General features: G+C 40.7%; 6 protein-coding genes across 6 annotated transcripts; all 6 read left to right on the plus strand.

The window, feature by feature from the left end:
• Nucleotides 1–236: 236 nt before the first annotated feature.
• TM35_000083630 (uncharacterized protein) lies at nucleotides 237–2,630 on the plus strand (the record flags this gene model as incomplete). The annotated part of the gene is made up of 1 exon (XM_029024228.1): nucleotides 237–2,630. The coding sequence occupies one exon, from the start codon at nucleotides 237–239 to the stop codon at nucleotides 2,628–2,630; it is 2,394 nt and encodes a 797-aa protein (XP_028884631.1).
• A 709-nt stretch (nucleotides 2,631–3,339) lies between these two features.
• Nucleotides 3,340–5,757, plus strand: TM35_000083640 (uncharacterized protein; the record flags this gene model as incomplete). Its single annotated transcript, XM_029024229.1, has 1 exon — nucleotides 3,340–5,757. One exon carries the CDS (start codon nucleotides 3,340–3,342, stop codon nucleotides 5,755–5,757), a length of 2,418 nt encoding a protein of 805 aa, XP_028884632.1.
• A 1,016-nt stretch (nucleotides 5,758–6,773) lies between these two features.
• Nucleotides 6,774–7,457, plus strand: TM35_000083650 (uncharacterized protein; the record flags this gene model as incomplete). Its single annotated transcript, XM_029024230.1, has 1 exon — nucleotides 6,774–7,457. One exon carries the CDS (start codon nucleotides 6,774–6,776, stop codon nucleotides 7,455–7,457), a length of 684 nt encoding a protein of 227 aa, XP_028884633.1.
• A 587-nt stretch (nucleotides 7,458–8,044) lies between these two features.
• Nucleotides 8,045–9,781, plus strand: TM35_000083660 (uncharacterized protein; the record flags this gene model as incomplete). The annotated part of the gene is made up of 1 exon (XM_029024231.1): nucleotides 8,045–9,781. The coding sequence occupies one exon, from the start codon at nucleotides 8,045–8,047 to the stop codon at nucleotides 9,779–9,781; it is 1,737 nt and encodes a 578-aa protein (XP_028884634.1).
• Nucleotides 9,782–10,413: 632 nt separating this feature from the next.
• TM35_000083670 (uncharacterized protein) lies at nucleotides 10,414–15,018 on the plus strand (the record flags this gene model as incomplete). The annotated part of the gene is made up of 1 exon (XM_029024232.1): nucleotides 10,414–15,018. The coding sequence occupies one exon, from the start codon at nucleotides 10,414–10,416 to the stop codon at nucleotides 15,016–15,018; it is 4,605 nt and encodes a 1,534-aa protein (XP_028884635.1).
• Nucleotides 15,019–16,443: 1,425 nt separating this feature from the next.
• Nucleotides 16,444–19,194, plus strand: TM35_000083680 (pumilio/PUF RNA binding protein 6; the record flags this gene model as incomplete). Its single annotated transcript, XM_029024233.1, has 1 exon — nucleotides 16,444–19,194. The coding sequence occupies one exon, from the start codon at nucleotides 16,444–16,446 to the stop codon at nucleotides 19,192–19,194; it is 2,751 nt and encodes a 916-aa protein (XP_028884636.1).
• Between the last annotated feature and the right edge of the window lie 1,172 nt (nucleotides 19,195–20,366).

Below are 20,366 nucleotides of genomic sequence, written 5' to 3' on the forward strand. Positions count from 1 at the left end.
CAAAGAAAAGAAGGAAAAAAGAGAAAAAGAAAGAAAGAGAGAAAAAAAAAAAGGCACACACACACACACACACACACACGTACACATACATAACTCCCTATTATCCTAGTACTGCCTTTGCCTTTTTTTTTCTTTTGTTTTTTTTTTCTTTCTTTCTTTTTCTTTCTCTTTTCGATTCTCACCAGTTATATACTATCCCTCCTCACACACACACACTCCTACTTGACTTCCCCCCGATGGCCCATAATAGTAATAGCAGCCCGCGGTATATTCCGCTGCCCAAATCCCTCTGGGAATTACGCGATCGCTTTCCAACCGTCACTCGATGTGTGTTGCTGCAGTGTGTACGCTGCCATCGCTGGGTCGCACAGCCCGTCACTAACAGTATTCCAGATGTTGTGCAAACCTGCCCAATACCCGCAACAACAACAACAACAACAACAACAACAACAAGTGAGGTAGGGACAACACAACCATCATCACAACAAGAGCAACAGAAGCAAGAGGATCAGAAAAAAAATGAACAAGAGCAACAATCCTTGAAGGAGGAATCAAGAGATGAGTGGAGATCACCTCGATTGCGACAACATTATGAAAAAGTTTTAGATGTTATTAAACCAACCAGAACACATCAGCATCATGATGAACCACAAATAGAACCTTCATACTTTATACCAAATCCTGCTAACTTTACGTGTCAGTGGGTTTACTGTGCATTAGGTGATGTTTGGGCAGATATGCGAGAACAATGGTTGGGGGAATTATATGTCGCTATGATGGGTTCAAAGAATGATGAAGAGAATGGTGTTGGTAATGGCAGTGGCAACAATAATAACAATGGCAACAGTAAAGGGCCACGACAGCGAGGTTTATCACATTCTCAACAAGAACGATTAAATGATGAATTAACAAAGGAACTTCATGGACGACGTAGTGAACGTCTCGCTAAAAGACCACATAATGGTATTGATATTAAGTATGAAAATAGTGATTTGTATGAGAACGCTGCAGAAGCTTCACATAATGGACGAATTGCACAACATGTTAATAATCTTATTCATCAAGATGAAGCTGTTTTAGCATCTTTCTGTTGGATTAGTTGTGATCGATGTGGAAAACTTCGTCGTGTACATCAACCATTCCCTGGTGGTGCACCTTTTGTTTGTGCATTAGCTGTAAATATTGGTTCTTGTTCTGTACCAGAAAATGAGGGATTAGGTTCTGTTTTTCGTGGTGAGTCCACACGAACATCTATATATGATAAGATGGAAAATAATAGTTTAGGTGATTTGGCATTACGTGAATCTGTGGATGCAGAGGCTTCTTTTGCAATTACAGCTGCGGCTACTGCGGCTTCAGGGAAAAGAGCCTATAAAGTGGCTACTGCAGGAAGACGTCAAGGTAGACGTGGTAGTCTTTCATTAGAATCTACACTTCCACTTCTTCGTGAACTAACAACAGTCTTGCGTAAGAGAGCACTTGGTGGGTTTGTGAAGAATCTCATGTTAATGCCACAAGAAGTACGTGCGAAGCGAGAAGAGGTTGTACGGGCTTCTATTGTAATTGCCGAAGGTGGAAGTTACACAGATTCCACTTCTCCTAAACGAGACAGCGGTGGAAGTCCACAGCGTGGGGTGCGAAATGGTAGTACATCACCTACGCATACCCCAATAAAACAAGAACAACAACAACAAGGAAAACGAGAAGAGAAAGAAGCCTATTTACAGGAAGAAGAACGAAATAGACATTCAAAGGGAGGAAAGAAACCACTATCATCATCATCACCATCTGAAGCTTTTCAAGGAGAATCTCCTCCTCGTCCTACTAAACGATTGGGATGTCCACCACGTCATGCCAAGTGGGAACTACGAGAGGATGCCAACTCACATCGTATTTCTCTTGTGGTGAATCCTCCAACTGTATCACCGGATGCGGTTGCCCATTCTAAACAATCATCACCACCGTTAACGCAGCCACATCAATATCAACAACAACAACAACAACAACGAACACAAAGAGAGAAACAATTTAATTCGACTTTTAACACAGAAACTATAGTGAAATCAACTGGAGTGGTGGTAGATGTTAACTGTAACGGCAGCAGCAGCAACAAACAGATGAGAAATTCAATGGATAAAGAAGAAAATAAAAAACCTTCTATCACGGTAGTGCCTCCAGCGGAAGTAGGATTTGAAAAAGTGTCGTCAATGAATGAAGAACTTTATACGGGTTCTTCAAGAAGGGTAGTTGGTAGAAAACGCTCAAAACAATCCTTAATAGATGACTATTTTAATCCGGATCATAGCAGTGTTAGCCCGAAAACCCCTGAAGTTTCTAGTCCTCTGGAGAAGAACCACAATAACACCCATGAAAGGAAAAAGAGAGCCAAGAAAGAAGATAAAAAGCAAGAGAAAGAGAAAGAGGAGGATGTGGAAATTATCCATTGGGTTTGCTGTGATGTATGTAATAAGTGGCGCATTGTTCCACAAAAGATACCAGAGGGTACAGAGAAGTGGCAGTGCGTTATGCGTGGAAATGGAACGAGTTGCAGTGATACTGATGATGAAATTCGTATGAATCGTTCGGAGGCGCAGCGAAAGACTCGAGGAAGACCAAGGAAGGTGAGGTAACTTACCTTTGAAACGTGTATATGCTTTTCTTTTCTTTTTTTTTTTTTCTTTCTCTTTCTTTCTTTATTTCTTTTTTTTTTTGTCTGCAGCTACGCATGGGGTTCTTTTTTTTCCCCCCTTAAAGAAAAAAGAAAGAAAAAAGAATAAATTGAGGAGAATGAGGTTGGGGATCTCCATTCTCACCTCCTCGTGTTTGTATTTATCGTTTAACTGTATGTTTTTTTTTCTGGTTTTTTCTGTTCTGTTGTTGTTGCTCTTGTTCTTACTTGGGGTGTCATTTCTTTTCTTTTTTATTCTTTTCTTTTCTGTTTGGTTTGATCTCTTTTATACCGTCTGCGGTTATTTGAACGTTCGCTGTTTTTAGTACTATCATTTTTTTTTTTCTTTACAACAGCTACCGTACGAAAAAAAAAAAAAAAAAAAACAGATTATAAACGTGAGTAGAAAGTACAGAAAGGTAGACGACACACCACGTACACACAGAAACAAAGTAAAAAAAGAAAAAGAGAAGAAAAGATCCCGCAAGAATACTATATATATATATATATATATATATATAGTTGTAAAGAATTTCTAAGATTTCTCTCAGGTTCTATAGTTCGAGATCTTTTTATAGTTTTATTGATTACAAGGAAATATAAATATAGATATTTATCTATATAAGTAAAAAAAAAAGTATTTTTATATACACTTTATTATTTCTGCTGAAATGTCTCGTACCCTCTGTTTTGTCTGTTCCAGGTGTGAGCACCCAATATGCACACGTGAAGATCTTATTATGACCACAGTTGCTTGTGGAACAACAGAGAATGCGTTTGTATACGATCTAGAAGACATGCTTAATCTGGATACTTCCGTACCTTGCTACAGTGGAACTGAGGTTGCTGAAGAGACTATTGTGGTGTCGGATAAAATACTGGGATTACCTATGCCACCAGAAGCACGTAAATTGGCATTAGAGGCTGTTCTGGATTCCCATCGCTTTCAAGAACAATTGGATAGTGCAGATACTCCTCAAGTGTCAGTGGAAGAACGACGAGGTGCTAATGATCCTTTAAATACATCCCTTCCTAGTAGTCCTTATGGGACTTCTGATACAACGGAAGAAGTAAATGAGAGATTGGAACCACCAACGGAACGAATAGCTTCAAATGAGGGTACAAATGGACCTTCCACAACACAATCATCATCTCTACGCTTTGGTAGAGTTCAAGAAAGTCGTGTAGATTTAATTTGTGTGAAGAAGGACGTTTTAAATGGTGGACTTGTACACTGTACTAAAGACCGTGCTGGTAGTGGTGGTAGTGAAACCACTGCTAACGCTACTACAAGTGGTGATTATGGTACTGTTAATAATAATAATAATAATAATAATAATAATAATAATAATAATAGTGGTGGTGGTGATCTTGACAGTAACAGCACAGCCACTACCACTACCACTACTACTGATACGACTAGCAGTGGTGGAGGGGCTTCATTACCGCAGATGCCGTCTGCTATTGTGGATGCCTCCCGCCGCCCACCGCCTCCCACCCGTTGGTCTTCACATCCCGGCAATTTTGTGGTGGAAGAGGCGTTCATTCAAGTTCGTCGTCGCACGAAAACAGCCCGTTGTCCGTGGTTTGAGGCGTATGAGTGCCATGGACGACTGGAGTGTCCGGATTGTCATTTCGGACTCGCGTATCTCTTTGTACGGAAGTCCAACACACATGATAATATCAATACCAATAAAAATTATAACAGCAATAACAACAGTACAGTTGTTGGGGAAGAAGGGTCGGATGAGACGTTATTGGATGGGAATTCTGGAGAAGAGGCACAGGAGCCTCATCAGAAGAAGGAGAGGAAAGAAGAAGAGTCTCGCAGTGATGAGAACAGTCATCAACAACAACAAGGACAACAAACGGAGCCGGGTAATATGATAGAGTTTCCTGAAATTTTTGTGGGTCTGGAACTAAAACGGATACGACAGTGTGAGTGGGATTTACGTAATTTCCAGAAACGATATCAACAGGCTAAAAATCTTAAAACCTTTCGTGAATTGTTTCCAGAATCAGAAGAACTTGAAAGTCTTCATAGTCGCCTTAGAGCGCTTCGAACACAGTCTGAACTTTATAATAATCTTCTTTGTAAGCATAAAGAACAAATTGATGTTCAAACTGCACTTTTGAAAAGTCAGAAAGAACGTATATTAACTTGTGAAGAAAAACTTCGAACTATGCAACAAATAATTGAAGCTCAAAGAGTACAACTGGAAATGCAAGATAGACAAATAAAACATCAAGAAGAACTGGTGCGAAATCATAAAAGTCAAGTTGTTACACAGCAACATCAAATTCAAGTGGAGCAACTTTTATTAAGTGAACAAAGTCGAACGATTGAATCTCAACGAGAACAAATTGCACTTATACAAGATCATCTACGGGCACGTTTGGTTAGGGAACAGTTGGAAGCTCGATGCGGTCGACTCACTACCCTTTTACATCAAGCAGAAGAACAAAGATTGGCCCAAGCAGCTAACAACACGGCATCACTTCATCGTCCTTCAAGTGAAAATGTTTCCTCATCAGAATCTTCTGGAACGGCTGTATATCAAGGTTCTCAAGAAGGAGATGAGGAAAGAGAAGGTATTCCAACTAGACGAACTTTTCAACAGAGAGAAGAAAATCTTCGGCAAGAACGACAATTTCGCAGTATTGCCTTATCATCTGTTGCTTCAGGTAGTGAACGTAAAACTGAGATGGAGGGTGGAGAACGTCCGTTACCAAACAAATCGGTTTCTGCATCTCCCACTGAAGGTGAAGTACGTACTCGATCTCTCTTAAGCAGTAGTCCCAACAGTAATGGTGTTAGTGGTAGTAATAGTAATAGTGGTGGTGGTAGTAATAACAATAGAAGTACTGCCGAGCACAGAACGCTGACAATGCGAATAACTGCAGAAGAAGAATGCGCTCAGCGGCGAGTTGATTTGCGATCCACAGTGCAAAGCAGCAGTTCCACAAAGACTCTTCAAACAGAGAATGAATCCGAGAGTGTGGATGGTACTCAGGCATCGGTATACAGAGGCACACACACATCATCTGCCCCTTCAGAGAGAGAGGATTACAAAAACTCCCCCAAATAAACCTTATTATTATTATGATTATTATTATTGTGGTTACTAAAGTATGTGTGTGTGTCTTTTTTTTTTTTCTTTTTTTCTCTTTTTTTTTTTTGTTGTGATGTCCACAACACCCCCTTCTACTGTCAATATGTTTTCGTCAAAGAGAAAAGAGCAAGAAAGAAAAAAAAAGGCGTCGTCAACTCAATATATCTGTGTCCTTGCTACATATAAATTCTCTGTCTTTTACTTCTCTCTCTCTCTCTACACAGACGTACACGAAACATGCAGCTGATCTAAACAACAACAAAATAAAAACAGTTTACTTTTTTTTTTCTTCTCTCTCTATTTCTCTGCATGTGGGAATATGTATGCCCCTTTCAATTTTTAAAAAGAAAGAAGGGTAGGTAAAGAACCAAAGTTTCTTTATTTGTGTACGCGCTGTAAATACTATGTTTTTATGTTATGAAGATTACTTTTTTCTGTTACTACACTCCTAGTACTCATTTGCGTTTGAGATTACCAGAGTAATGAAAAACTTTGACAGAAACAAAGGGGATAACGTAAATAGGAGAAAAGAGAAAAGATAATACAATTTGCGGAGTAGAGTAATAACATTTTTCAGTGAAGAAAAAAAAACAAAAATGATTAAAAGGAAGGAGGGAAAAATTTAAAAAAAAGAAAAAGAAAGAAAAAAAGAATGAAGGGATTATTTGCGATGCATTGAAACAACCGTGTCTCAGAGCATCATCGAAAACAAGAAAAAAAAAAAAGAAAAAAAAACAAGAGGTGGGAAGCGTCAAACAGAATGAAAATAACGATGAAAAAAAAAAAAAAAAACACCTCACGTTTTTTTTTTTTTTTTTTTAAAGAAAACAAAAATTCCTTTTCTTCCTTTCTATGTATATTTATTTCTCTCTTCTTTAATGTTTTCTATGACCATGTCTTCCCTGATTCTTTTTTTCACAATCTTCTTTTTCTTTTTCTTTTTTTTTTTCCTTCTCCTTCGCTCTCTTTTACTTTTTGTTTTCAATTAACAAATGAAAGAAGGTAGCTCAATGGCATCAAGTGCCCTGGAGGAAGAAAATAAAGCTCTCCGCACGAAGGTATCCGTTCTGGAACGAGAATTAAAGTTACGGAATGCTGAATGTGCCAAACTTCGTCAGGATCTACAGGAACTTTCACAAGTGAAACAAACAAATGAATCTCAACGAGACGTTATTACGGGACTTCGAAACCAACTCGAATTAACGAGTGTAGCCCATGCGTCCGCAATGGAAATGATTGAAAAAATGAAAAAAGAAATACGTGATAAAGAACATCGTGAGCGTGTGGAATCCTTGAATGCACGTCTTAATGAACACAAACCCTCTCCATCAGGTACCTCAAATGTCGCTTCTCTTAGTAATGCTTCTGCTCCTACTAGAGGTACATCAGGAGGTGTTGTCTTGACAAGTAGTGGACCACAGATTATATGTAATAGTTCTGGTATTTCTTCACTTGGCTTTGCCCAAGTTCAACGACCAGTAGATTTCCTTGGTGGTGTACAGAAAGGAACACAACAACAACAACAACAACCTGCTGTAGATGGAGAAGAAGATGAAGTGGCACGCATTATGGAAATGGCAAAGGAAGAGGCTATGATGGAAATTCAGTATGCTGAAGTGGAGGATCACGAAGAGAAAGAGTTGCGTGAGCGGTTTGAAGCACTACGAAATCGATGAGTTTTTAATTTTACAGAGATTGGGGTGTTCTACGTTATCTCTGCAAGAATGGGAAAGTAGGCGTGGGAGGGGTAAAAGGAAAAAATAAAAAAAAAAAGATGAGAAAAGGTAGTTGTGAATCTGAGTTTAGTTGTTCTTTGTTTGTTTGTTTTTCTCTTTTTTTTTTTTATTTCTTTTTGTTCATTTTGTATGATATTGCGTGTATAAGAATGAGGGGGTAAAGGGTAATTCTATTGCATTGAATCTCCTATACAACATAATATGGCAAGCTATTTTTCTTCTTTTTCTTTTTCATCTCTACACCTCTTATCTCTCTTATTGACACCGATTTATCATACTATTTCTTCTTTATTTTATTTTTTTTACTCTTTCTGGCCATTTGTAATGTATTATTATTATTGTTTTAAATGTATTTATTTATTTATTTTTGTGCTTTTTTTTATTCTTTTCCCCTTTTTTTTTTTTCTTTTCATATGTATACCGCATCTTGGGTCTGTTGGGGGTGGTAAAAGAAAAAAGTATCAACAATCCAAGTGGAAAAAGTAGTATTTTCTCTCTCTCTTTTTTTTTTTTTCTCATTCAGCAAAATGAGTCGTTTACTTTTACGCAGTATGCCGTTACTCTGTGTTATTGTTTTGATTCTATCTACCTTTACACATCTGCGTGCGGAGGCACGTGCTTCCACAGAATCAGAATTACGCTGCACCCCTACAGTAATAGAACCTCATCAAAAATCGCAATGTGTTATTAATGTACGGGATAGTCAGCAAGAACCCACCATGGCATTTGATGTCTCAGACTTCTCTGTAGCCCCATACAGCTCTGTGGAAAAGGTTGACGTGGAGGTTAGTACACTGCAGCGCGGTGATGATGTGACAACGGTGGTATTTGAAGTATCTGCTTCTAAAGGAACTGTTATTACATTAAATGTTTTGTATACATCAGGTTCAGAAAGTTCTCCTATTCGAAATAGTGGATTGGTTTTATCAGTGATGTCATGGCCAGCTGTACGTATGGGTCCTATTAAATGTGATGTACCTGCTGAAGGTTTGGCACTTCGTGAAACTACAACATGCACAGCAACATTGTTTGACTCGGATAATCATTATGCGGTTGTACATGAAAGTGATATTACTTTTTTTGAAGAGAAAAAAATGGGATCTTTTCGTTTTATTTCAGGTAAACGTGAACTTGTATTTAATTTTACAGCACCTACTTCACCTGGGGTAACGGGTTCAGCTTTTTCTCTTCAAGTGACTCTCAGGGATGATACAAGTAATACCTATTCAGCGAAGTTTCCTTTACTTTTTCCAAAGTTATCCCCAGTTGCAAGTTCTTCTACATTGACTTGTAATAATGATAGTATACCAATTGCTTGTACATTACGTGCCGCAGATGCTATAGGTCCTGTTTTGTTGAATCAAGATCATTTTCAAATACAGATGGAAGTACTTCAAGAAGGATTAAATGGTAATTCCTTGTGGAAGGAAAATACAAATAAATTTGATATTAACTTTCAGCATCTGGAGAAAACAGATACTGCAGTTCTTTCATGGAGACTCAAAATTAATAATGCTATAAATTTACAACGTTTACAGGTGTATACTGTGCCAAGTGCTGTAGGAAATGTAGAAAAACGACGTGAAGGAGTACAGGGATCACCATTCATTTTTGTTTCAGGTATTATGCCAAATGCTGCCTACGTATCTTTACGTGGATGTCGAGTTTCTATGATAAATGCTGGTAACCGAACATTGTGTTACATTGATCTTCATAATGGTGTAACAGGTGATGTTCGATATTTTAATCTTGATAGTACGCTTAAAGCAACTTTTGAGAATATAACATATATACCAGTGGATCCTGTTTTTCGTACCCCAGTGGTGAGTTTTGGATACATTGCTCCCCAAGTAGTTACTAGATCGGAAGATTTCATTACGCTTATGGTAGGTGGACAGAATGCTATGCGATCTCCCTTCCGTATGAACGTATTCCCACCACGTACAGATTCAGAAGAAACTGTTGAATCCATTGGAGCACATAATGCCGTAATTATTGGTTTTGGTCTTGCTTTTTTTGGAGTTATCATTGGTACTGGATTTTTTGTTGCCCTTCAACGTAATATCCGAATGCATCGCATTCGAATTGAACGGGCACTACGCAAAGCCCAAATGGTACAGCTGGAGGATCAAGAGGGGCCTTCCATGGGTGGACAGGTCTCCATTGATGTTCTGGAGCACAAAAACCAGGAGAAGGATCAACAACAACAACAACAACAACAACATTCACAGCAGCAAATTTACCATGAATCTGAAAGTGACTAGGTAAGATGATGGTGTAAGCGAATAAGGAAACTCCAAGAAGAATGGAAAGCTCTACGTATATATTACGTCTAAAGGTTTGGGAATAATATTTTGCTTTACTATGTTTGTCTTCTTTTTTTGCATATTATTTTTTTTTTCTTTTTGTCTCTGTATGTATGTTATTTTCGTCTCGTTTTTGAAACGTTGTACAATCATATATGCACTATTTTGCTTAACTTTATTCTTTAAGGACAAAAGGTGCTGCTCTGAAACCTAAAGGCGAGCGCAGCACTCAAGAAAGAAAACAACAAAAAAAAAAAAAATACAAAACAGCAACACATAGAGGAAAAGGGAACAGAAAAAAAAAATAGAAGAAGCGGTTCATTTTATTTTTTTTCCACTGTACTCAAACAGTGAAGGATACGAGTGTATTGTTGACTGAGACAACAGCAAATCAAAGGATCAAAGAGGGTTATAAGGTATCCCCTCCCAAACAAAAAAAGATACTACTTAAGCCTCACTGATATTCTGTTTTACATAACGCAAACATTGGAATATATAAAGCAATATTTGAAAAGAAAGGGATATATTTATATTTATAGGGAAAGATGAAGGTAATTCTACCCCACTTATTTCGACGATTCGTACCTGTCATGGTAGTCATGATGACTCTTCTGCTCTGTATTAATCCCACGAATGCAGTAGAGGATATCATCATTGGTGAGCTGGATGGCACCAAAAAGCTGACCATTGATGACATCAAAAATGGATTCAACCAGAGCAACAAAAACTACATAAAATCTTGTGACCAGTTCAGTTCATATGCGGACAACTTTCTCCTCACAGTTGAGATGGGTGCATACAAGGATTATCTTATTCCCCAGGCAAACGCCACTCTGTGTGATCTCCTCACCAGCACAACATCTGCAAATAAATACGTCTATGCCCCAAAGGACCCACGCAGCAGCGACTGGGATGGCTTCACAATTCCCATCGCACCGTCTCTCTACGACGATGCGTTGGGCGGCTCCGCAGAGGGATATGCCACCGGTGGACGCAGTACACTATCGTTCTGGGGAGACAACGGTGAAAATGGGAATCACACAGGCGGATGTTGCGCACTTCAGCCCGAGCAGAAGGCCGCGTGGTTTCGACCGTACCGTTTACTTCTCACCCCGATGACTTCTAAAATGTATCTTTCGTGGGGTGTGGAGCCGACCCTTGCGGTCACGAATGGTCCAGTTATGTTCGAGGTGAATGTGTGGAACATGCGCAGCGAGCCGTACAATGGATCTGTGGATTTTAAAATCGTGGCAAACGGTAAGAGTACCACTGTATCAAGTCCGACAGGACGGTATACACACTACGGCGACCCTCCAGCGGTTGGAGACACAAAATACAGCATTACTGTTGAACTTGTTAATGGACCAATGACAGTAAACACAAAAGTGTTGGAGACGGAAGCGGAAGTTGTGGGAAAACTCCCATGGGATGTGAAACCATGCGAAAAAGATAATATTCCGGAACTTGTACATTTCGGTGAAATGGGTGCTGCAATTGGTCCGGTGGATGGAAAAATAGCACTCGAGGAAGACTGGTTCGCATCCACCATTGTTGGTGGTGAGTCTCAAATTCGTCCTGTAGCAGGCCATTTCAATACGGCACAGACTGCTGGACTACTTCCAACGAAGTACAGATGGGAAAATGTTACCGTCTCTGATGGTGTATTCAATGCGGAGGTCCCATGCAAGAGTATACAGTACTATGCTTTTTCTGTCTACAGTGCAGTGGCACAGCGAATCGTTGTATACTACGGATTTGACAGTTCCGCTTTGGTTTACTTTGGTGGCAAACGCTTTGTTCCTCAACTTTCGGACACTGAGGGCCGTGGTTCCTTTACGGTTCAAGTAACACAAGGCTATCATCAGGTCCTTGTAAAAATGTTCTCTGATGGTTCTGGAAAGGAAGATCCCCAAACATGTACGACCAACTCGCAGTTTTGGATTCGTGTGGTTGGCACTGCTGTCGGCTACACGCATGCCGTCAAGTCGGATATCCCTGAAGGCGCTTATGAACTGTGGGGAAATGCCTACATGTTTTATCTTCTACACTTGGGAGAGAAAAAAGATGAGTTCCTCTACGGTGGACTTGATGAGGATTTCATTAACGTGCGTTACGCTGTACCGAAGCGTGGGGACCAGATGTTAAACAAAACTTGGAAAGTATTGGTCTTCTCCCAAGGGAGGATTCCAGTATCTGGGGAAACCATACCAGAGGATAAGGAAGCGGCCGTGAAATATCTTGCCTTTGCTATTTACAATGGATATGACTCAACTGTACCTGTAGGTTGGACCTTTATTACTGGAGGTAAAACTGAATTTTTCGTTGATGGTATCGTTGCTTACAGCCGCCCGAGCGATGGTGGAAGCAAGAACGAGAGTTTCACCACACCTCTTTCAAGTGGATGGCATGAAGTGATTGCACGTGTTGCTGCCACAAAGGGTCAGTCGTGGCCACTCACGTATTATATTCACTTTGACAACTATCGTCTTGGAGGCGCCATGAGCCCTGGTAGTAGTTTGCCGTTTGGTTTGGCCCCTGTTCGTCCTGGCATACCAATTCCTTCTCTGATGGAATTGGTTGATGAAGAAACTGAAAATGGCGCAATTCCATTTGACCCAAAAAATGGAACGGCAATAGACGAAAAGTTCGCCGATATCCCCATCTCTCCAAGTTATATGCCTGGATTGCTATCTAAGCAGCGTGTTTGGATCTTGGGGCAGGAGCGTCAGTTCCAATGGGTAAGCGGGACGAGCACGAATGGCATCTGGAAAAACCGTGCCTTTGGTGGGAACTTCAACCAGTATTGGGCTTTCGCACTGTACGCTACAACAGAGATGGTGGCCGATATACGTATTGCCTTTCAAGGTGGTTATGCGATTTGGATGGACGCCAAGGTTATCGGTTCAGCACCCCTCACCCCCTCATCTGAGAACGTTCATACCGTGACACTGAAATCAGGTTGGCATCAGGTGTTTATCAAGCTAAGGGCAAAGGATGCATTCTATTTGGTTGATACTGATAGTGGCAATACCTCTTGGACCAATGCAAATGCTATTTGCGCTGAGAAGAATCATACACAATTGTGTCCACATTCAGCTGTTTGCCCACTTGGTGTGGGACGACCAGGTGTAATACCAGTTGAGGGTAACTCTTCCTTTGTTCCTGTGAGCTCTAACGTGAATGAGTGGGTGCAGATATCAAAGAATGGTGGTGATGAAACCTCCTTGTGCCATAGTTGGCGAGAAACTCATGGTGGTGTGGGTCCTGAATGGGGTGAGTCTGATAAGGAGATCCAGCAGCGTCGTTTTGTGCCATGCTGTGATAGTATTCCACCGCTTTCTATGTGGCTAAGCATCACTCCAACATCGAGTGGGAAGGGGGAGCTCGGCTATACGTATGACTACCCTATTATTATTGAGGCACCAGTTCTGACAGTGCAAAACCCTGCAGCTGTCACGCAGTTGGTAACCATGACTTCTGCAACTCCAGGTGCAACAATAAAGTACAGCATCGATAATTCAGCTGAGATGAAGGTATACACAAGCCCTGTGACCATTACAAAATCCACTACGGTCACTGCCCAAGCCTTTGCAAATGACCGAGAAAGCCAGGAGACACATTTATTTGTTGATATCCCTTCTGTACCTTCTATTGACCGTGCCACTTGCCTGGCGGGTGTCTCTTGTCCTTTGACTGTAAAAGGTGTGGATCCAGGATGGCGTGTGGCATTACTTCGACAGGGAGCCCCTGGAAAAGGGATAAAGGAGTACTTGAATGAGTCGTATGCTCTTAAGCAACAGCAATCGCTTGATTTCTCTGGTGTAATTTCAGTTGGTGCTAACAACGACATCGTTGTCCCTCCTCTCGGTAATGGATCCTTCGACATCCTTACGTACGGCAAATCATCTACGGGCGAAATAGTGCAAGACCATCTCGTTTCTAGAATTACAGAAGTTTTGCCTAATGAGGTTATGGGCACCCAACAAACCGTATTTCAAATCAAAGGTGGCGTGATGGACGTTGATGCGGTGCTGATTCCGTTTGAGACAACTGGTTCACCTGAGACATGTGATGCGAAAACATGCTTCGCACAACTCACAAACAAGAAGGACCGTATTGCCATTTTGACATCCAACAGTGATGCATCTTTTACTCAGGATCTCTACGGCTACGAGGGCAACCTCAATTGCCTTTGTATCTGTCTTTCATGCTCTCCAAGGAAATCTGGCCAACGGGAAGTGGTGCTTGTTGATTCCAAGGTTGTGAGCTTACCTATTACTCTTCATGTGACAAAGTCGGGTGGGCCTACAACAGAAAGCGTAACAGCTGTTCAGCCTTCTACAGTGAGTAATGGCACCATCCTCGAATTGCATGGGAAGTTCAACATCAACACACAATACAGTGTGGTTTTCACTCCTGTTACTTCTGCGGCAGGTAAAATGATTATACCATTGTGCACTATTCAGAAGGTAATGCCAGCTGTCCTGACCTGTGAAATGTCTGTGAGAGCTGGAGTTATGGGCAACTGGAATGTGTCTCTCACCGATGGTCAGGAACCCTTGCCTTTTGAGGATGATGTTGTTCGAACACTTCGCGTTCATCCGCCAAATCCATCTGTTGATTCTGCGTCAGGAATGTGCGCAGTGGCAAGCGCGAGTTGTGTTACTGGAGCACAATTAACATTTCACGGTATCAACTTCAACCCTGTTGACACTACGTACACAAAAGTCACCTTGGCTGATAGTGCAGCAGCAAACCCTATCCAGTGTGAGGTGACTTCTGTAAGCGAAACGCAGCTCAGTTGCACACTTGACATACCGAGAGATAAGGAGAAAGGAGTGCATGCTATTGGCGTCTCTGTCCGCGTATCAGAGACGGAGTGGAGTGCGGAGCAAAGTGCCGGATTTCTTGTATTGGGAGCAGGCACTGGTGTGGCAGGATGGAAAGCCAACACCATTCCCACACCAACGAAGCCATCAGATGAGGTGAATGATAAGAGCAAAACTGCTACTATCGTCGGCGTTGTTCTTGGCTTAGTGCTGATGATGATGATCGTGGGGGTTATTGTATTCTCTATACGTCGTCAGAATCGTTCCCGCAGAGAAGAAATGTTTGAAGAATACAACCTTGACAACCATTTGCAGTTACCCGAACTGAATGTCGGGATAGTGGATGTGCAAAAAGGAAAATTTTAGGAGGTCTGGTGAAGCGAGCAACCTTTTGTTTCTTTTTCTGAGTGTTTGTGTGTAACGATTTTGTGATGCTTGCTGTTTTTTTTTTTTTTTTTTTTTGTTTTTTGCTGTTCTTGTTGTTGTTGCAAAAAATTTTCTTTGATTTTATCACACCTGGTATTTCTATTAACGCTTCTTACTCCTATTGAACGAGGGTTAATGGGGTGGTAGACATAGTTGATGGAGAAGAAATGAAATAAAAGAATGATGAACTCCTCTCTACAAATGCCTATCTTTTTATGTGATGGTTTTATGGACTACTTTCCTTATTGTTCTTCCTAACGTGAAGGACAAGAAGAACCATTACATTGTGTTTTTCTTTTTTCGCTCTTGTCATATTTTGCTTTGGCAAAGGGTATAAGACACCACATTATTGGAATGGAACAAAAAAAAAAAAAAAACATGATTCATATTTGAAAGAGATGGATGTCGATGTAAAAAAGAAAAAAACAAGATGAAAAAGAACTTGGTCTTTGTGATAAGGGGTTGCTTTATAAAGTGACCTTTGAGGAATCATTTATAGCGAACGGTAGTAAACGGGAAAATTCTGGAAAAAAAAAAGGGAATGTGTTGTAGTGGTAAAATATTTCGTTTTATTTTATCTTGAATTTTTTTTTTCTTTGTCTGGAATATTATTAATAATAATAATAATAATAATAATAATATTGAAAAAAAAAAAAAACGTGGTATTGTACTACTATTACTATCATTGCTTTTCTTGGTATGTATGGTAGGGGAAATAAACAAAGAAAATAATAGATTTGCATGTAATAGGAAGAAAGAAAGCAAAAAAAAAAAAAAAAGGAAACGAGAGAAAAGGAAAAGGAACGGTCCCTTTAAAAAGGAGCACATATTAAAAGAAATAAACAATTCTTGGAGAAATCATTTCCCTATGGAGTTGTAAACTATGTAATGCTGTATTATAGTGGTGGTGTAAAGGAAGTTCAACCATCTCTTATTTAATTTTTTTTTTTCTCTCTACTTCTCATTTTACAATTCTGAAGGGTCAAGGTTTATTAAAGAAGTAAAAGAGTGAAGAAAGAAAAGAAAAATAAAAGTTAGAAAGACCGTACAAGAAAAAAAAAAAACACTAGGCCAAGAACAGCGGGAAAAAGAAAAAAAAAAGAAATACAAAGGCGAAACTTACTTATACTTCACGTGTACGTGTGTGTTTCCCTTTATTCATTTGAGCGTTCTGAGTTCCTGCTAGAATTAACTAGTCTTTCTTCCGTTTTCTTTTTTTTTTGTGTGTGTGACGTTTTTTTTTTTTTTTTAATTTGTTCGGCTTGTGTTCTCTGTTGTGTTTGCTTGGCCTTCTTCTTTGATTCACTGACGCGTGTCTGTGAGATTGTGTGCTAGAGCTTCTGCCCCATCGATACCCCTTTTGTAATGTTTTCACTAGGAGTGGTGGAGCGCTCGTGGGAGGAGGAGGAGGGTCGGGTCCCCCCGCAGGGTTCCCCGCTGCCGGCGAAGGGACCAGGGATGGGAATGGGAATGGAGTACGGCAGCGGTCCGGGGGCGATGAGTGGCGGGCCTGGCGGAGCGGGAGGTCCGGCCTTCAGCTTCGCCCCGCATATCCGCGGCCCCTTCGCTGGCAGCGGGGAACGGCAGCGGAGTCCCCCCTTCACCAGCTCCACCCCACCACCCACCACGGCTCCTCACCAGCCCACGTGGTCCCGCTATACACCCATGGACTTTGAGTTGCTCCTTCATGAGGGCAGACAATTCACAGAGGATATGAGACGATCTGTCGCGTACCTAAAGTGGTACAACAATAAACGTATGCATGACAACCGACTGCCTCCGCCGTTAACGGATGTACGTTATGGTGCGAGAGATGCAGTGGAGGCACCATGGGACGGTGATTCTGCAACACGCGTCTCAAGCCAAGGTGGTATGCCCATTTCTGGAGGAGGAGGAGTAAGTGGTGCTGCTGTTGGTGGTGGTGCTGGTGGTGGTGCAAACATGGATACTGGAAAGAGTGGCTTTCGCTTAGAACTTGACGCAAAAAATCTGCAGCAAGCGCATGAGCAGCAGTGTTTTAACCCTTACGCAGCTGGTTTTCAGCATCGTGATGATAATTTACTGAGTCCGGGAACACAATTTTTTGGGGCATATGCACCAACACCGTTAGCAACTATGGCGACACCAAATACTCTACGCGCCTATGCTCACTCTCGTATGGCTACACAAAATCGCAGTGGAAGTACGAATAACGAACGGGATCCATCACAATCTTTAACACAAGTGCCAAATACCACTCTTTATAATAATGAATGGAATACAACTGGGGATTTTCGTACAGGATCGAATGTTATTTCTAACTTGGGTCAACAGTACTATACTCAAGAACCTATGAATCCATTTGACTACTACACTGACCCTGCAGTAGCTGGTTATTATGGAACTACTGCAGCAGGTGTAGCGGAGGCATCGCGAATGCAATCTGCACTTATGGCTATGGGTTCTGCTGGTGAAATGGGTATGATGCGTGGTGGAAGTGGCAGTGGTGGAGCTGGTGGTGGTGGTCGAGGTAGACGTGGTGGAGGAGGAGGAGGAGGAAGAGGACGAGGTGCGAGTGGAAGCAACGCAAACAGCAGCAAATGGGGTCCTGGTGGAGCTAAAGCAAATGGTCGTGGTGGTCCTTACCGTGAACCACTTCAACCTTGTTCTGAATTACTGGAACAATTTCGTGCAGATGCCATGAATGGTGCTACAAGTCAATGGCGTATTGCTCATATTGCTGGTCATGCAGTAGAATTTGCTCAAGACCAGGAAGGTAGTCGATTTATTCAAAGAGCTGTAGATACTGCAACACACGATGAAGTTGATGCCCTTTTTCATGAAATCTTTGAATCTCCTTTGGATTTGGTAACAGATATTTTTGGTAACTACGTTCTACAAAAGCTTCTTGAGATAGGTAATGCACGTCAACTGGCATATGCGGCTACGCGACTGCAAAATAATGTGGTTTCTTTAACGTTACAAACGTATGGATGTCGTGTAATTCAAAAATGCATTGAAGTAATGCCACCTGAAGGACTTGATATTATTTTGGCTGAATTACAAGGAAATGTGGCAAAGTGTATTCAAGATCAAAATGGAAATCATGTTGTTCAAAAATGTGTGGAAGTTATTCCTCAACGTTGTGGGTTTATTGTTTCAGCATTCACTGGGCGTGTTATGGAGCTGGCAACCCACGCGTACGGATGTCGTGTAATTCAATGCATTATGGAACATTGTCCAGATCAGGAAGAAGCTATTTTTTCTGAATTGGTTCAATGTGTGGGTACTTTGGCAAAAGATCAATACGGTAATTACGTTATTCAACACGTTTTGCAACATATGAAGGATGAAGATAAGGTATCGCGTATTTTTAATGCATTAAAGAATAATTTCTATGAATGCAGCAAGCAAAAATTTGCCTCTAACGTGATGGAAAAAATTTTTGTCCGTGCCAGTCCAAAACAGCGTATGGAACTTGTAGAGTTGCTGTGTTCCCCTGTTGAAGGAGTTGATCATCCAATGGTGGAGGTACTTACCTTTAAGCGTTCTCCTCCTGTGAAAAAGGATACCGCAGAGAAGCAGCGAAGCAGTGGTGGAGCTGTTGCTGCTACTGCTTCTTCCTCTACTACTGCCGCTGCTTCTGCTTCTGCTTCTACTACCACTACTACTGCTGTTACTGCAGCTCCTGCAGGTTCAAGTACCACTGTTGAGCCTGTAAAGAAAGGACGTCGTGATAAGGAACGAGAGCGGGAAAAGGAAAGTGCAGGTGGACCCGTTGTGGAGGTGCAATCCGGTGGCAAAGAACCCCCAAGTATGTTATGTCTTATGATGCAAAATCAATTTGCAAATTATGTTGTACAACGTGTGTTGGATGCAGCAGATGTGGACCAGTTCTGGTGTCTCATTGACAATATTCAAAAGTTTCTGTTACCCATCAGCACATATACGTATGGTGCACCTATTGTACAGAGATTGGTGAGACGAGAATTGGTAAAGGCACCAGATGATGTTGTGTTTAATTTATCTACAGCCGCAAGTGGATCTGGTGGAGGAAGAGGTAATTATCATCATCATAATCATCATCATCATGGACACCAACGCAAGGATGCTGCAGATCGTAGTAGTGATGAGTAGCCATAATATTCATACACTCTACATTTCCCTCCTTTTTTCTCCGTTTCATTCCCTCTCTCTCTCTCTCTCCTCATCCCATCCCATCCCTTTTTCATATATATATGAAAAAATCAGGAGTAATAATTAAGAATAAGTGAGGGTAATAGAAGTAGCTGTAGGAAGAGTGAGAAAAGGGTAAAAGGAGGAAGAAGGTTTCTCAGGGGTAAATCGCACGCATACACCCAGGTTCTCTTTTTTATTCTGTTTTTTTTTATTTTATTTTGTTCCGTTTTTTTACTCGTTTGCCTTTTCGTTTTGTTTCGGTTTCTGGGGTTTCCTTTTTTTTTTTCACTTTCCCCTGGCATTACACGATGAAGTGAAGAAAATTTTTGGCCTGTCGAGATTCTTTAGCATTAATACGTTCAACGAAAAAAAAGAAAAAAAAGGAAAGCAGAAGGGGAATTTAAAGGGAATTCAGCCTCTAAATTGGCATTAGAAAACGAATGACAGCGGGGGGGGGTGTGGGAGGTGTAGGGAAAGAGGAAAGAGATAAGAAGAAATTTAGATGACAAACAGGTAAGAAGAAATAAAGAGAAGAATTACTGTATGTGAGGTATAAAGACTTATGCATACATTTATTGTATGGTGTCTTTGTCTTTTCTTTTCTATTTATTTTTCTTCGGTATACCCTTCAGTTCACTAATTTAGATGCGATGGCAACAGCAAATAATAAAAAAGAAAACAAAAAAAAAAAAGAAAAAGATCTGTGGGAGCTGTACTTGTTGTTGCTTTTTTCGGTTTTTCTTCTTCTTTACCTTCGTCGTTTATCCCCTCCCCTTTTGTGTGTACGTGTTGGTTTTGGGCGTCTTTGTTTTTGTTTTTGTTTTCATTGTTTTTCTGTTACTTTTTCTCCTGGGATTCTGTGATATGCACAAATACACAAGCGTGCAAACATACGTGCACACGCGTAAGAAAAGCTGGTTATGCCTACCTTGAACACATGGTTTTGAAGAAATCTTCACAATTTGCGTTGTGTCTGTGTTTTATTATTATTATTATTATTATTATTATTATTATTATTATTATTATTATTATTATTATTTCCCTTTCAGACCCTTGAAGAGAAGAAGTGAGGGAGATTATTTCAATTTATTGCCATGTGAAGGAGATTATTAAAGAGAAAAGAAATATAT

This window comes from Trypanosoma theileri (assembly GCF_002087225.1).
Source record: "Trypanosoma theileri isolate Edinburgh chromosome Unknown TM35_Tth_8_V1, whole genome shotgun sequence".
NCBI classification, from domain to species: domain Eukaryota; phylum Euglenozoa; class Kinetoplastea; order Trypanosomatida; family Trypanosomatidae; genus Trypanosoma; species Trypanosoma theileri.